Below are 17662 nucleotides of genomic sequence, written 5' to 3' on the forward strand. Positions count from 1 at the left end.
AATTAAATACTTATCATGATAAAACCATACATTTAGACAAATGTGGTGAGGTAAGAACAGAGTGGGGAAATGACTGGTCTGAATTAGTGAAAATTTTAAATGTGGCCCATTGAAAAAGTCTATTATCAGGAAACCAGTATCTGGAAAAGCGATCTTCCTTTCTTTCCTAGGAAACACTTATAGATACTGATTTAAACAAAGTCCCTGGCTTCTAGTTCCCTTCCCCCAAACCTCCAACTGGGGCAAACTCATAGAGTCATCAGGAATCAACAGCAATGCAACTACAAATTCAAAATAGTAGCTGGTGGACAAAAGGGTGAAAGCAGCTACTCTAGGGGAAAAAAAAAAAAAAAAAGACGAAAAGACAAAATAATGCCATCCCATTCACTCCAACCCATCCTCACCAAGAAAAGAAAAGAAGAGGACTAACTGAATATAAGGAAAACCAAGAATTAAGCTCTCTCCTTTTTTTTTTTTTTTTCAAATTGGGGAACAGAAGGAAAACACAACTGTTATTTCTGTGTAGGAGACTTCAAATAATTAAATGGAGTTAAAAGGGCCTTCTACTTTTGTTTGTTTTACAAATTTAATCTACAAATCCAATCTCTACAGAGAAAGAAAATAACAGAAAGTAAGCAGACAAAAGATTAGCCACACATGTAAGCCTAGTCAAAGTTGGCAAGAATTTTATCTCCGGTAAGGCTTCTACAGTAACACATGGATTAATTTCCTTGCCCAGCTTTCACTTGTACTGCGGAAGAATGCAAAACAAAGTTGTACTTCTCGCCCAAACAGTAACATCAATCTGTTTCAAGACAAGGTCTTCGATTTTTAGAAGCGCACTGTTGACTTCCACCATTACCATCTTCTTAGACCAAACGCCAGAAGCTGTCAACTGCTTGCCCTATTTAAACGTTCATCTGCACCTACTTCTCCCAGCACCAAGACAGACAGTTGCAAGAGAGGGGGAGGGAGGGCGGGCGGTGGATCCCGCTTGGGGCCGCAGAGCAGCGTTACCGCAGCTACCTAGTAATCCTGGAGTACCCGCAAGGAAGCACCTGGCCAAACCCTAAGCGAGAACTTGAAACTGCCCCCACGGTGGGAGGACGGCGTCATGGCACGTGTTCCCGGGGCCGGATCTGCCCGCCAGGGCGGAGCGAGCCTACCCTAGGTGGACAGACGCTGGGTGGGTGGCAGCTGGGGGATGCGCCTGCGACCCCCCAGGGCCCCAGACACAGGGAGGGGCTGCAGGTGCGGCGGGCGGGCCCGGAGGGCGGGCGGGGCCTCACCTGCACGCCGGTGCAGTTCTCGAAGAAGAAGAGCACCATGCTCTGATAGATGCAGTAGAGCCGATCGTCCACCGCCTGGTAGAAGCGCGAGGGCAGGAAGGCGGAGAGCAGCCGCCAGGCCCCCCAGGCCAGCACGTAGGTGGGAGCCGTGCCCAGGAGCACGGCGGCCGGCAGCACGCAGCACATCGAGTACATGTGGAGCACCAGGGACAGCAGCATCTTTCCGGCTCCGCACGCGGAAGGCTCCGCCGGCTCTTCCCCGCCCCGCCGCCGCCGGCCGCCCGGCGGCCCTCAATCAGCGGCCAATCACCGGGCTGGGCCGGGCCCCGCCGCCGCCCCCTCACCTAGCTGGGCCGCCGGCCGCCCCTGAGACGCCCAGCCCGCGCCGGATCCGGCCTCCGCCCCCAGCCGCATGGGCCGCGCCGCCGCTGGACGGTGGGCGGGCTGGCGAGTGAGGGGCCCGGCGCGCTGCTCCCGGCCGCGGGACAAGGGGAAGCCGCGGCCCTCGGGGGCTCGAGAGCTCACGATCACTCACACCCCATGACCCTAGCCCGTCACCCTATGCCCCTGCCGGGGGCGGGGCTCCGCGCCAACAACACGACTCCTGATTGGCCTCCCGTTACCATAGTCCCCCACCGGGGGCGGGGCTCAGCAGCAAGAACTCATCTCTCGATTGGCCAAGTGCTGCTGACAGTTGACACGCTACTGCCGTCCGGACGCGTGGACTGCCCGCTCTGGCTACTGCGCATGCTCCAAAGCTTGCTTTCCCCCACCCCCCAAAGGAAAGCAGCGACTTCCGGGCGGAGCTGGTTGAAGGTGCGTGTCGGCCGAGGAGGGACCCGGGTGGCCTTGTGCCCCTTGGTCCGGCTCTGGGCGCAGATTGGCTTGAGGGAACGCCCCACCTCCTGCTTGCACACGTGAGGGCCCCTGGACCCCGGGATGCACCCTTAAGCCGGGATGTCCCCTTCCGAGGGACGCACCAGTGACCCGCGGTACCTCGCAGGTGCTGCAGACCTTGGCTTCGGGCGTCTAAGAGGACTCCTGCAGCCAACAGAGACTTGTCAGGCCTGCTGTGGGAAGGCCCGCAGTAACAGCAGTGCGATAAGCGCTGTCAAGGCTTCATCCCTGGGTTATCGGGCCAGGCTCACCTTCCTCTTCACGGTGGCTCTCACCCCCTCCGCCTTCCTGGCTTCTTCCTCTTCTCCCAGCCGGGTGCACAGGACCCGCCCTCCTGCCCATCACTCGCCCACCAGCATGTTTCTGAGTCAGGCCCCTGCCTTCCCATCACTACAAGTTTACGCACAGCTGGACAGCCTTTTTACAAGGTTCTTGACACACTGTTTTATTTTATCAGGCCTTATCAAATTCACTCTTGCTTCACTTCCCCAGGCCTGGCTCTTTAACTTCTGATAGTTTATGATGAGCCTCAGTTTTTGAGTAGTTCTTGAAGGTACTTGAGTGCATATGTGGGCTAAAGTACTAACATACTTCTGTGACCTTCACAAAAATCTAGGAAATCAGGGCAGCCGTTTTAGTGGTGTAAAAACAGACTCTGAGGCCTTCTGAATCCTTCTACTGCCCTTTGGCTACAGTGAGTGTGGTTTACTGTGTAATCCTTTCCAGGGATAGTTGCACTTCAGAAGAATGCCGAATGCTTTAAGTGAAAAAAAAATTTTTTTTTTGCCTGAATGCGAGCCTGTGGTGTAGTTTTATGCAGGAAGGCATTTTAACGGAAAATTCTAATCAGGGCCAGGACGGTGGCTACTTGATTTGACTATCTCTACATGATTGACATCATGTAACGTGATTGGTAAATGGTGACCTTGAGGGACAAATCCAGGTGAATAGAGATTGCTCAAGGAACAATTATTTGGACAGGTATATTGCCAACAGGAAGCATTAAACACTAAAAAGATTTTCAACGCGGTTTCCCCTCTTTCTGTGGAAAGTAATGCCCTGTGAGAACTAGACTCATTCCGGAGGGAAAAAGTCATGGGTATGGATACTGTGCACAGCCAGTGCTGCTCACGCTTCCTTTAACTAACTGAGACCAGACATCCCTACAATTAGGAAAATGTATGAAGAGATAAAGCTGGTTCAGTGTTAATGTTACAATCTGTACACATGCAGTCAGTAAATGTTGTGATATGTAAGTATGTTACTTCCTGTGAATTACCCCCATGTTACTGTTAGTCACCTGGTTGTAGAGTTTTGTGCCAGGTTCTGACATGGGGACACTGAGAACGTGAGCCTCTCTGGTCCCCTGTTTATATCCAAACCCAGCCCGACACACTCACTTATCCCCTGTGCTTTTCAGCCTCCTCTCTCCCTTCTGGTCACAGATTTACCCGCCTTTCTGCCTTCCCCTCTCTTAAGCTGTACTCAGCGCACACCCTCTGCCTCTAATTCCTTACGGTGTACATTTTTTAACCCCTTGCAGTCTGACTTCTTTTCCACCACTCTACTGAAACGGTTCCTTGTAAAGAGCGCGTCTAACCCAGCCTGCATACAGTGGCTCTGGGATACAACACTGAAACACTGAAAAGACTGATTGCATTTAGCAGGGACTTAGGTGTGGGGTGAGCTTTACGTAAAGGGGGATATTCAGGATACTATGGGGACGTATACCAAAGAGATCTCATTTAGTCGGGGCACATAGAAGGCTTCTCAGATAGAGATTTGAGATGAAGTTTGAGGGTGGAGTTAGGTGAGAGCTAGAGAAGGGAAGGAAGACAAAGAGCCTTCCAAGTGAGGACAGTGAGTCTCAAGGACTGAAGCGAAGAGCCCACAGTTTCTCAAGGCTGAAGAGACCCGTGTGCAGCATGGTAATTCTCTTTTTTTTAATTCAGATGCCCCCTAGAAGTATGCTGTGTATTTCCCTCACACATTTGTAAGTTAATATCTAAAACTATTTTTGTCATAAGTTTAATTAGTTACAAAAGAAATAAGTTCTGATGAGTTGTAAGTGAAATTTTAAAATTAATTACAAAATTAAAAACTAGTTAAAATAAAATTACAGAAATCTTTTAAGTGGACCCCATGGGTTATAAATACCGTAGTGATTTAATACCACCATTCTCCATGTAAAAAAGATTTTTACCGATTAGAATTTTACATTGATCCTTTGTCTCCTTGAAAACATTTTCATTCCACTTCTGCCACATAATTTTATCTTAACGGAATATATTCTATGCTTCCAAGTCTTTATTGATCAGACTATGTCATCAGGGTCCTAAGAGTTAAAATTTCTTCTGGATTGAGCTATGGCTGTTGTTAGCAATATACAATTTAATGTATATCACAAAATCTGATAATTATTGTAAATAAAGGTAAAGTTTGATTGGAAATGCTTGTCTTAATGGTACCTTAATTAAAAGAAATTGGCAAATTCTCCTCTGGTGTCCTAAAGTTATTACCTTTCCCACCTCACTGCAGAACAGTGTGGTAAGGTTGGGGGCTGGGGAGCCAGTGGGCAGGACGGTTGTGAAATGCAAGGCGGTCTGTACTCCGGGAATCTTCTCAGGCACATCAAATGGACAGATACTTTGGAATCAAGAAATCTACTTAAATGAACAGTCAGTAGTAGAGTGGTTGCATGAATACACAAAGATGACACATGAAATGTTATGCAGCAGTTAGAAAAAGACCAAGTAGACCCAAATGTACCCAAATGATCTGCACATTCAGTGCAAAAAGCAAGTTGCTGGATAATACATGCACTACTACCCCATTTCTGTAAAAAATAAAACTATATTTCTAGATGCAAATGTCTAAAAACTGACGATGGTGGTTTTCTCAGGGGAGCGGAAGTAAGATTAGATGAAGTTCAGCTGGACTTCCTGTATTGTTTCAAGTTTTTACAAAGAAATATTGATTCAACAAATATGTATCCAGTGTTCCATATCCCACTTCATGCTGGGTGTCAGAGGTGAAGAGAGAGAACAGATAAAGGCCCTGAGGCCATGACCCTTGCGGCCTGGGGTGGGGCCGTGGGATTAATTTATTTCAGAGGCGAATAAAAATAAAGGAGAAAAATAAGAGATGACTTTTGCAGGAGATAACTAGAAGGTGGGATCCACGGGAGTCTTGACCTTGGTGATAAGGAGGGGCAGGGAGGGTGAAGGCTTGAGTAACCGGGTGGCATCTGCTTTCACCTACGAGGAGTGGAAACAGGTTCTGCGGAGCATAGAGCTTCCTCAGCCCGTGCTGCGGAGAGCACTTCAAGGAAAAGAACCCAAGTGTACAAATACAAAATTGGATTTGAACATGGATATTTATTTCGAATGAGAAAAATAATTTTTAAGTATATAAATTTTTACAAGCTGACATCACAAAAATAAAATATTCAGAAAAATAACTTATTATGTAACTGTATCACAGATCAGTGATAAAGTATGCCTTTCTTTTGATTGTGAAAACCATTTTGCACTTTTCTCTACAGAATAGTAATTGCCTTTGTAATATAAACGTAAACTTGGTTTTTATCATTCATTGTCAGGATGCATGATATTCAACCTCATACTATGACGTTAGTACCTTTTCAGTAAAACTAGGTTTATTTCGTGAAGAGGGGGAGGTGCGAAGGAGAAGAATATCGTGGGAACTTGACAAACGCATTGGAAAATTCATGTAGGGAAACAACTCAAAAATCTTTGCAGGGGAGGACCACTGAGCATGGCGGTCGGAGTGGTGGCCATCCCGAGACGTCCGTGTTATTTCTGGAACCCGTGAATACGTGAATTTGCTCGGCAAAGGAGAATTCAGGGCACAGATGGATTTAGGATTGCCAGTGCATGACCTTACGGAGCGAATCCCGGGTTATCCAGGTGGGCCCAATGTAGTCACGAGGGGCCTTAAAAGTGGGAGGGGCAGTTCAGGAGCTCGGAGCAACGTGCTGGGGGCAGGGCTCGCCCGCCCTCGCTGGCTTCCTAGACGGAGGAAGGGGGCCGGGGAGGGAAGGCGGGCTCCAGAGCCTGGAAGGGACGCGGGTGCGGACGGTCCCCCGGAGCCCCAGGAGGACACGGCCCTGCTCGGTACCTTGCCGACTCCAGTGACGCCTGCTTTGAGCTTCTGACCTCAAAACCGTAAGATACGTTGGTTTTATTTAAGTTTCTGAGTAGGTGGTGATTTTTGATAGCAACAGTAGGAAGGGGGTGCACCGGGGGAGGGATTTTTCCGGTAGGTACCGGCACCTAGTGTAACGCTACAGTAATAGTGTCTTGCTATTGAGGAAGCGGACGGCTCAGTGGGGCCAAAGGACGAGTCTGGAGACACAGGTGCTGCTGTGTATGTGTGTTTTGTATTGTGTCTCATGAAAGTGGCGTTTAAAATCTGAGGGAAAAGAATGAATTAGTCAAAAAATGCCAGTACCTCTGTACATTTGGGGAAAATGTTATATAAACAAACTCGACAACCTACACCCAAATAAAAGCCAGACGGGAGGATTGAAACATAAAAATTCATCTAAAAAGTAAAAAAACGGGCTTCCCTGGTGGCGCAGTGGTTAAGAAGCCGCCTGCCAATGCGGGGGACACGGGTTCGAGCCCTGGTCTGGGAAGATCCCCCGTGCCGCGGAGCAGCTAAGCCCATGCGCCCCAGCTACTGAGCCTGCGCTCTAGAGCCCACGAGCCACAGCTCCTGAAGCCCACGCGCCTAGAGCCCGTGCTCCGCAACAAGAGAAGCCACCGCAGTGAGAAGCCCACGCACCGCAACGAACGGTAGCCCCCGCTCGCCGCAACTAGAGAAAGACCTCGCGCAGCGACGAAGACCCAACGCAGCCAAAAATAAATAAATAAAAATTTAAAATAAAAAGTAAAAAACATACTAGAAAAGATACAGGGTAATCGTTTTATAAACTTCACGTGGAGGAGATTTTTACTTGGCCTGATACTAAGACAAACTATTGAGTCTCACGTGATCTTGGCGTCTCCACGGAGCAATCTGACAGCAGAATTGAATACACCTGTGTCTCTCTAAACCCCGAACGTTCACCCTGAATGCTGTGAGGTCTTAGCGTGTCTGAGGGCCTTGGAACACCCAAATTGATCCTACCTGAACTCAGGTGTGGAATGTAATTAAAGAAAGCTGTAACATGATCAGCTGTACTGTAAACTGACTACCGTTAAGTGGGAACAGCAGGGTGCTATCTGAGTGTAGAAGCAAAGGGAAGCTTGTCTCGGTGTGAAGGAACGGAACCACGGGAACAAGAGTACCTTCTCTTCACTAACAACTTAGAATGTAGCCCAGTACCGCCTGTATTTGTTCAGCCTCCATTCGAGCTTTCATTTATTTTTATCTGTAAAACTAAAACAAGAAGGCATTCTTTTTTTTTTTTTTTTTTTTTTGCCGTACGCGGGCCTCTCACTGTCGTGGCCTCTCCCGTTGCAGAGCACAGGCTCCGGACACGCAGGCTCAGCGGCCATGGCTCACGGGCCCAGACGCTCCGCGGCATGTGGGATCTTCCCGGACCGGGGCACGAACCCGTGTCCCCTGCATCGGCAGGCGGACTCTCAACCACTGCGCCACCAGGGAAGCCCAAGAGAAGGCATTCTTGTTCTAAAAGATTTAAACACTGTTTTGAATATTGAATGAAATGAAGTTCTTACTGCTGTCTTGAATCCGACTTACTCACCTAGAGGTTATGGTTGTAATAAACATAACTTTCTAGTTATTTTCTTGTGCTTCTGTCAGTGGATGTTTGTGCATGCCCTGCCCTGTTCCCCTCTTGAGAGCCCTAAGATTTCCACTTGGATCAGATATCCACCGCTCCCCAACAGAACTCATGTGCTTTGGGGAAAGTTGATTCCATCCACTGTCTCAGGAGAGGCCATGATCCATGTAAGGCAGTGGTTTCTTGTGGGTTTTCTTGTTTTCATTTGGAAGTCTGGACATTGAACCCTTGAAGCTCCTGAAGACCTCTTCAGGTGGTCCAAAGTCAAAAGTATATTCACAATGACACTGAAACATTATTTGCATTGAATTGGGAGTAATGTTGGTGGGTAAACCTGCTAGCACCTTGGCATCAAGGCAGTGATACCAAAGTGCATGGTGGCCATGCGTTCATGGCCATGGACTCTCGGTGAAAAACCACTCATTTCACTTAAGAATATCTTTGACAAAGCAATAAATATTAATTCTATTAAATCCTGACCCTTGAGTACACATCCTTTTAACATGTGTGAGTAAAAGGTAAGTATACGTGAAGCATGTTTGCACCCTGACTAATGTACAGTAGGTCTCTAGAGGAAAAACATTGATTTGTGAGCTCAACTAGCTAGTTTTTTCATAGAACATAATTCTACTTGAATAACAGATAAGTTATGGTTATTCTGGCAGATATTTTATCAAAAATGAACAAACCGGCTCTGTTTTCAAGGAAAAACAACTGATAGTATTGCTGATAATGAACTCGAGCTTTTCAATGAACATTAGAATTTTGGAAAACCTAGATTTGCTCTCATGAACTTGACATGTTCTCAATAATTGGACTTCTTTAGTTCTGTGGTGATATTAATTATTGTGCTTTCAGTATTGTATGTCAATATTTAGGAGATCTGCATAACTCAACCAATATTTTATAAATCAGTGATTGGACTCGAAAAATCATGTGTGGGTAAATGGTTATTTCAAAGTGCAAGACAGGCCAATGGATTTTAATGTAACAGGGTACAAAAATTTGATATGTCAAATTCCACATTGCTAACAGCCTTTAAGAAATGACCAGTTCCTGAGTTTTAGTATAATACGAAATAATATTCACATTATCTGAAGGCTATTAAACTCCTTCCCTTTTCTAATCACGTATCTGATTGAGGCTGGATTTTCTTCAGATGCCTCAACCAAAAAATCATGGCAGCAGATTGAATGCAGAGAATCCAGCTGTATTCAATTAAGCCAGACCTTAAAGAGATTTAACAAAAAATGTAAAACAATGCCACTCTTCTAAATTCTTTGAATTTTTTTCCATAAATACTAACATACAATGGACTTTACTGTTCTCTAAAAGGACTTACTAAATATTTTAAACTTTTCACTTTAATTTCCATTATAGTAAATAGCAGTAAGTATAACCTGGGTTTAAAAAAACAAGGTAAGAAACGGTAACGGGTTCCTGAACCACTCCTCCAGGACAATCAAAGTAGCCCTGCTTCTGTTTCCACAAACAAATTGTTTAGGGATGAACTAACCCCCTTAGGGCTTCTGAGACTCAAGTGGAGGTTATTGTGGGTTCTGGAAATGAAGCTTGTTGATTCTGCCAAAGATGCTACCAGAAACGTTCCTTCCTGTCTATGGGCTCATGAATTAATATTGGGGTGAAACTTGGAACTCTACAGCCAGGAAGTCGGCTTCAACCTGAAGGCAGAGCTAAGAAATAGGACATGAGGGCTTTGAAATCCTTAGGGTGTGTTTCACAGCTGACCTGATTCAACAGCCCATCTCTCAGCCTTCTAGTTAACGAACAAAGAAGCCTCTATTAAAGCCAGGTTGAGGTGGTTTCATCTCTCATCTACTCAGTCCTCCATGCTGGAAACCTAGAGGTTATTCTGTTTCCCTCCTCCTCTCCTGCTACACCCATTGGCACTAGTTCATTCATTCATTTGCTCACTCATTCAATCAATTATTGAGTGCTTGTTATGTACCAGGCCCTGGTCTAGGACCTGGTCATATAGTCAGATAAGGTCCCTGTCTCAGTGTCAGTAGTGAGAGATGGATCCAGTTACAAGGGCAAGCAGTGAATTAAAATAGGCAGGTGTGAGAGAGAGTTGTGAAGTAGCTCCTTTAAATCATAAGGTCAGGAAATGCCTCTGTACAGAGGAGACATTTAAGTTAAAACTGGGGCTTCCCTGGTGGCGCAGTGGTTGAGAGTCCGCCTGCCAATGCAGGGGACACGGGTTCGTGCCCCGGTCCGGGAAGATCCCACATGCCGCGGAGCGGCTGGGCCTGTGAGCCATGGCCTCTGAGCCTGCGCGTCCGGAGCCTGTGCTCCGCAGTGGGAGAGGCCACAACAGTGAGAGGCCTGCGTACCGCAAAAAAAAAAAAAAAAAAAAAAAAACCTGGAATGATGAGCAGAAGGAAGGAAGATGAGAGCATTTCAGGCTGAGGAAATAAGTGCAAAGGTCCTGAGGCAGGAAGGAAGGAGCTCAGTAAGCAGCAATTCTAATCTACTGGTGGCTAAAATCCTCAGTCATTTTTTTTTTTTTTGGCTGCGTTGTGTCTTCATTGCTGTGTGCAGGCTTTCTCTAGTTGCAGCGAGAGGGGCTTCTCATTGCGCTGGCTTCTCTTGTTGCAGAGCAAGGGCTCTAGGCACGCGGGCTTCAGTAGTTGTGGCTCACGGGCTTAGTTGCTCCGCGGCATGTGGGATCTTCCCAGACCAGGGCTTGAACCTGTGTCCCTTGCATTGGCAGGCGGATTCTTAACCACTGCGCCACCAGGGAAGCCCTGAGGGTGGGCTTTAATCCAGCATGATTGGCGTCCTTGGAAGAAGGGGAAATTGGGACACAGACACACAAAGGGAAGATGATGGGATGGAACCCAGGGAGGAGATGGCCGTCTCCAAGCCCAGGAGAGAGGCCTGGGGCAGATCCTTCCTCCCAGCTCTCAGCGGGGACCAACCCTGCCAACATCTTGCTTTTGGATTTCTAGCCCCCAGAACTGAGGGACAGTTTCTGTTGTTTAAGCCCTCGGTCTGTGGAGCTTTGTTAGAGCAACCTGAGCGAACAAACAGCAGCCAAGGCCATCTTTCTGTTAATTCTCTGCTCAAGGTCGTTGACCTTAAACCACCTGGGGCTAGGGACTCTGGGGCTCCACACCATCAAAACTTCGAGTATAACGTCAAGGTGATTCCTCCAGTACTGTAGTGTTTACCATTGAAAGAAGTCCAAGAACAAGTGGACCCTTGCAGTTCAAACCTGTGTTGCTCAAGGGTCAACTGCACTCCCATCTCGGAGTCAAATCCAAATGAAGTCCTGCCTGGGATGCTTCCCCGACTCCAGGCCTTACCATGAACACCCGCCCCACCGTGTGCACCACAGCTGTGCCTCGGACTCCCAGCTTCAGCTGTGCAGTGGCCGTCAGGACAGAGCCCTCCTCAAACCCAGACCCCCCACACCCATAAATGCTCTCTCTTCTCCCATCTGGGTGACATTCTTTACTGCAGTAAGGAACTGGCTTCAGTGGATCCATGAGTTCCTCTGGTCATTTTAAAGCGTCAGCCGTCCTGACCTCTTGCTGTTCTTCCTGTGCATCGAGCAGGACAGGCCTTCCCAGAACCTGGAATTTTCCTCCCCATATATGGACGTGCTTGTCCTCTCTTTGCCGGTCTCGGTTAAATGTCATCAAAGAAACTGTCTCTTAACCCTGTGTGCCCTTTTGTTATTACTTGTTTACCTTGCAACAGACATTGCTAGTTTTTCCCCAATATCCACCTCCCATTTTATAATAGTTAGATCCCTAATTTTTACCTAGGTACATGGCTGCCTAAAATGAAGACTGTTTCCCAGCTTTTCTTCCACCTAGATGGTTTGACTATCCAATGAAATGTAAAAGGAAGTGGTGTATGTGAGGTATAAGATGCGTTGTGCACTCTTCTTTCTTACTGGGTAAAATCGGATGTAATGGCTGGAGCGTCAGCCACGTTGGCAGGCACACATGGCAGAAAAATCATATGAAAATAACTTGAATTCCTAACACTATGGAGCATCATACCAGCATTGGTCTTGAAAGCAAAAAAACCCCCAAACAACAAAAACCTTTTAACTTGTTTAAGCTTGTTTTAGGTTTTTGTTATTTGCAGCAAATCTGATCCTAATATAATCTTTCTTACTCCGCTTGATATTATATTGCATTTATTTCTATGTGACACAGTATGCATTATCTGTCTCCCCCTTGCTGTAATAAGGTAGGCTCCTGGAGAGGTAGGACTTTGTGTTTTTACTTTATTCACTAGGCATTGATCAGGCTATAGAAATAATTAATAAAAAGCTGATGAATTAAACAGGAAATCTGCACTCCAGGAAGATGTGCCCTGTTTTTTCTCTAGGATTTACTGAATACCCCCAGCACACTGCTGCTACGTAGAAACGTGGAGGGTGCTTTCCTACTCCATGCCCCCTTCTTTGGCAGTGCTCCCCAGAGGCACGACTAAGTGAGACAGATGTATAAAATCAGGTTTGTACAAGGGAATCCCTCTCTCCAGCCTGCAGTGTTGGAGTCTAGGTAATGAAGTCACAGACCATCAGGTACAGATTATGAGCCAGACAGGACTAAACACTAGAGCATAGAAGTCATGAGGAATTGCAGTCATAATTGGTGCCATGGAAACCCCAAACACACATGCTGATGCTTTGGGAGAAGAACAAATGAACGTGCAGAGATATGAGTGCAGGTTGCACGCAGCTCATGTGCCCTGAAGGAAGGGGAGAGAAGGAAGGCAAGCTGCCCGCTGTCTCTCCTATGATTTCCAGCTGCCTTCCAGCACCTGGCTTCATGCAAGGTCCTTGATTCTTCACGATAAATTCCCTTTTACCTAATCCACTCTGCGTAGGTTTGTGTTCGTTTAGGAACAATCCTGCTAAGACTTCTTACGTCTCTTTGGGGTACGTGCTCTTAAGGGCACCTGTAAAGCTCTTCCCAGTCTGGTCCAGACCTGCCTTTCTGCCAATGTTTACCATTGCTTGCCGCCTTCTAAACTAAGCTGCATTCCCACAGACCCCTTTCATGGTTCAAAATAGCCATGCTGTTCGGTATCCTAGGATTCTTTTTTTTTTTTTTTTTGCGGTACGCGGGCCTCTCACTGCTGTGGCCTCTCCTGTTGCGGAGCACAGGCTCCGGATGCGCAGGCTCAGTGGCCATGGCTCACGGGCCCAGCCGCTCCATGGCATGTGGGATCTTCCCAGACCGGGGCATGAACCCGTGTCCCCTGCATCGGCAGGCGGACTCTCAACCATTGCGCCACCAGGGAAGCCCTATCTTAGCATTTTTGTAAGCACCATTGTTTCTGCTGGAATGTTCTTCCTCTCTAATTTGCCCATCCGGACCTAGCTCAAGTTTTCTTTCTGCTGAAAGAGCCCCCAGACCGTAGTAAATGCCCCTTGACCTTCAACACTCCCTTGAAGGTGCTTCTATTACAGAACTTACCCTAAGTTATTGCAATTTGTCAAAATACCCATTGGTGCTTCTCTTACCCGAGAAGGTGCTTTTGACGCCATCTCTTCCTCCTCTTTGTGGCCTCCACCCAGACCATTGTCCCCATGTCAGATGCTCAGTCCTTCCCTCAACCTTTTTAAGCCTGTCTGTGATCAGCCTTTGCCTACTGAAAATGCCTCTCCGCACTCAACCACTCTAGTTCCCCAGACGTCCTTGAGTTTCCATCTATGGGTTTGGCTCATCCACTCTTTGCTAATGGCCCCCAAATCCACAGATTACTTCTCCTGAGCTACAAACATTTTTTTTTTTAAAATCTGCTTTCTTGGACTTCCCTGGTAGCCCAGTGGTTAAGAATCCGCCTGCCAGTGCAGGGGACACGGGTTCAAGCCCTGGTCCGGGAAGATCCCACATGCCGCGGAGCAACTAAGCCCGTGCACCCCAACTACTGAGCCTGTGCTCTAGAGCCTGTGTGCCACAACGACTGAGCCCATGCACCACAACTACTGAACCCGCATGCCTAGAACCCATTCTCTGCAACGAGAGAAGTCAACGCAAGGAGAAGGCTGCGCACCACAATGAAGAGAAGACCCCGCTCGCCGCAACTAGAGAAAACCCACACGCAGCAATGAAGACCCAACGCAACCAAAAATAAAATTTAAAAAAAATCTGCTTTCTCGACATCCGAGCCTAAAAATTCTACAAGAATTTTAAACGTTCTTAGCAGAAAGTAGCTCCAGCACCACCACCCCACTCTTTTCCCTGAATCCTCTCAGTCTGCTGCTAAAAGACCTGATGTCACCCTTCCATCTTCCCTCAGCTTCACCCGTGCACACCCTACCCTCTATATTATCCAGCTGGCTGGCGGGCTTCCTTTATGCCAGTTCCTTTTTCAGGAGGTGCCTTTTGATTTCCCCTGTCTTCCGGCAGCAGGGACTTTGCTGAGCCCTTGACCTCCTCGCACCTGGACTGCTGTGCTGCCTCCCTGGCACCTGGCTAAAGCAGTCTGATCTCACTCTTCACCCTCTGGAAAGCCTTCAGTGACTCCTCTCTTCTGAGGTTAAGACCACACTCTTCATGGGCTCCTAGGCCGTTCGCAGTCTGGCCCCGCTGGCCCTGCAGCTGTACCAAGCACCGTGCAAGTCGCTGGCTCTACACCCAAGCGCTGGCCTGACTTACAGCCACCTTCCAGCTGCCCTGCTAGCAGCAACCCTTCTGCAGACGCTAACGTCCGGCCACCTGCTTCTCCTGGACCCCGTTTCAGATATGACTCATGCTTTTGGCGGGACGCTGCCGTCGTGACTTTTCTAATTTTGTCTGTTAGTGAAATATTGAAACTTGACATATGGTGATAACTTGTTTTCATTAGTTGTGTGTACGTTTCAGCCTGTTACAAATAAACTGTGCGGCAACTTACGATGATGCCTGTAAGCAGAACAAGTACTAAAAGGAGAACACTGAGGAGAGGTGGGTACCTGAGAGCAAGATGAGGTTGGTGCCCTGCACACCTCTTCGTGGTGAGACAACAGCTTTATCCTGAAGCAGGCTCTCAGCCTTTGGAGCCAGGAGTACAGAGAAGTACAAGTCGTCTTTACGTTTAACCCTAGAGAATGACAATGATAAATAGGCAATAAGTAACACAGCAACAGTTGCCCTTGATATACACAGTTTATGGTCACCACACACAGCACAGGGTGATGACTGAGTAGATGGCTCTTTAATGGTCTTGCCAAATCCAGGTATACGGTAAGTCCCCTACAGATGAACCTTCAAGTTGCAAACTTTCAGAGATGCAAACGTGCGTGCCAGCCCCTGTGTATCAGCTGTTGTACTGTACTACTGTACTTTTCAAGGTACTGTACTGTTAGATTAAAAGTGTTTTCTTTATTTTTTGTTTGTTTTTTTATGTATGATAGGTGTGAAAAGTATTACAAATCTATCACAGTACCGTATCGTGTATCCAACTGTGTTAGTTGGGTACCTAGGTTAACTTTGTTGGACTTACAAACAAATTGAACTTACAAATGAGTTCTGTTCTGAGAGGGTGTTCATATGTAGGGGACTTACTGTAACTAGGCATCTGAGCCAGCTGAACTGTGACTTACACATCGATAAGGTAGACAACCATTTTTCTTCTCCCACACCCAGAAAGAGGAAACACACACACACACACACACACTCTCTCTCTCTCTCTCTCTCTCACACACACACACACACACACACACACACACACAGCTGCAGTAACAATTGCTGGCATCTACTGATAGGCTTGGAAACATTATTTTTGGGTTAGAGGTAGTAGCCGAGATCCCTGATATCAGTTCTCCTCTTCTTTGTAGAAAGAATCCAGAGTCAATCTGGGAAGATTGCCATGCAGCTAGATGACTGCCTTTCCTAACTTCCACTTGTAGCCAAGTGTGGCCACGTTGACTACATTTTGGTCAATGAGACATAAGCATCGTTCTTGTGGGACCACTGGGAAATGGCCTTAGAAAAAAAGGGGTGTTTCCTTTCTCTCCCACTTTTCTCTTCTGGGTGGTGGAATGAACAAGTGATGGCTGGAGCTTGAAGAGCTACTTTGGGCCATGTGGCAGAGGAGTAAGATGGAAAGAGCTGGGATCTTGGAGCTTCTAGGGCCATTGCTGAGTGTGAGGGTGTATGAGAATTACAGCTAAAGCTAATCTTAACTGAGAAAAAGAGGATGTTGTCTGGAAGCTGGAGTCCATGGCCCCCAGTGGGCGACTGTGAAAGATGACGGTCAATGGAGGGGCATGATGTGACACGTTTCCCACCTGGCACCTTGGAGGAGGTTGAGTTCTCAAAGTTAGAATTCTCTCAGAAGCTAGAAGAACCTTTTTAGTGAGAGACTTTATAAAAGTTTAGGCTAAATCAGAGGTCTTTTGGTTCCTGAGAGATGGTGTCACACATCTCGGGGAGAACCACTCTCTGCATCCTCAGAGCTATTAGATGGAGAGAGGCCAGAGTAAGTACCCTTCACACAGATGTTACTGCTCTCCTGGTAGGGACATTCTCATTCTACGGATCAGTAGTTCTTTCTTTTTAATTGTGGTGTAGTAACTTATTATATGCATAGACTACAATTTTTTTACCTATTGTGTGGATGGGCATTTGTATTGAGTCCAGATTTGAACTGTCATGAATACAGTTGAACAGTCTTATACTTGTCCTCTGGTGGACATATACAATACCATTTTGTTCATTGTTTTCTGGCTGTTCTATAATTCCTTTGTTCCTTCTCTTTTTCTTTTTGATGATTTTCTGTAGTGGTATGCTTAGATTCCTTTCTGTTCAGCTTTTGTGTATCTATTATGGATTTTTATTTTGTGGTTACCATGAGGCTTATTTAAAATATTGTATATCTATAATAGTATATTTTCAGCTAACAACCTAAGTTTGAATGCATACGAGAGCTCTACATTTTTACTCTAATCCATTTTCTTTTTGATATCACAATTTACCTCTTATTTTATTGTGTATCCCTTAACAAGTTGTTTATAGTTATTTTTAAGACATTTTTATCTTTTAACTTTTATTCTCACTTTGAGTAATTTACCTACTACCATTAAAACATTAGAGTATTCTGAATTTAACTGTACATTTGCCTTTACCTGTGAGATTTATACTTTCATAGTAATTGGCACCTTTAATTGCAGCTTGAAGAAATCCATTTAACATTTCTTGTAAGGCAGGTCTAATGGCAATGAACTCCTTCAGCTTTTGCTTTTCTGGAAAACACTTTCTCTCTCCATTTCTGAAGGACAGTTTTGCCAGGTGGAGTATTCTTGATTGGCAATATTTTTCTTTCAGCACTTTAAATACATCGTGCCACTCACTTCTGGCCTGCAAAGTTCCTCCTGAAAAATCTGCTCGTGGTCTTACGGAGGTCCCCTTATATGTAACAAGTTGTTTTCCTGCTTTTCAGATTTTTCTCCTTGTCTTTAACTTTTGACATTTTAATTATAATGTGTCTCAGTATGAGTCTCTTTGGATTCATCTTCTTTGGAACTCTAGAATTCCTGGATGTAGATGTCTGTTTCTTTTCCCAGTTTAGAGAAGTTTTCAGCCATTATTTCTCAGAATAATCTTTCTATCCCTTTCTCTCTTCGCTTCTGGTATCTCTGCAACGCAAATGTGGGTGCCCTTGGTGAAGTCCTGTAAGAATAAGCTGTCTTCATTGTTTTTCTTTTTCTTTTTTTTTTTTTTTTTTTGCT

At 46.3% G+C, this 17662-nt stretch overlaps 1 protein-coding gene across 2 annotated transcripts in view; it reads right to left on the reverse strand.

The window, feature by feature from the left end:
- The window catches only part of AGPAT5 (1-acylglycerol-3-phosphate O-acyltransferase 5), a 60780-nt gene extending 58915 nt beyond the window's left edge, over positions 1 to 1865 (reverse strand). For both annotated transcript variants that reach the window (XM_081221229.1, XM_081221228.1), the window contains exon 1: positions 1290 to 1865. In XM_081221229.1, the coding sequence (XP_081077355.1) occupies positions 1290 to 1508 (219 nt within the window). In that variant the 5' untranslated portion in view covers positions 1509 to 1865. The remainder of the gene's footprint in view (positions 1 to 1289) is intronic.
- Positions 1866 to 17662: the final 15797 nt, after the last annotated feature.

The sequence above is a fragment of the Mesoplodon bidens genome (assembly GCF_964165515.1).
Source record: "Mesoplodon bidens genome assembly, chromosome: 20".
Lineage (NCBI taxonomy): Eukaryota > Metazoa > Chordata > Mammalia > Artiodactyla > Ziphiidae > Mesoplodon > Mesoplodon bidens.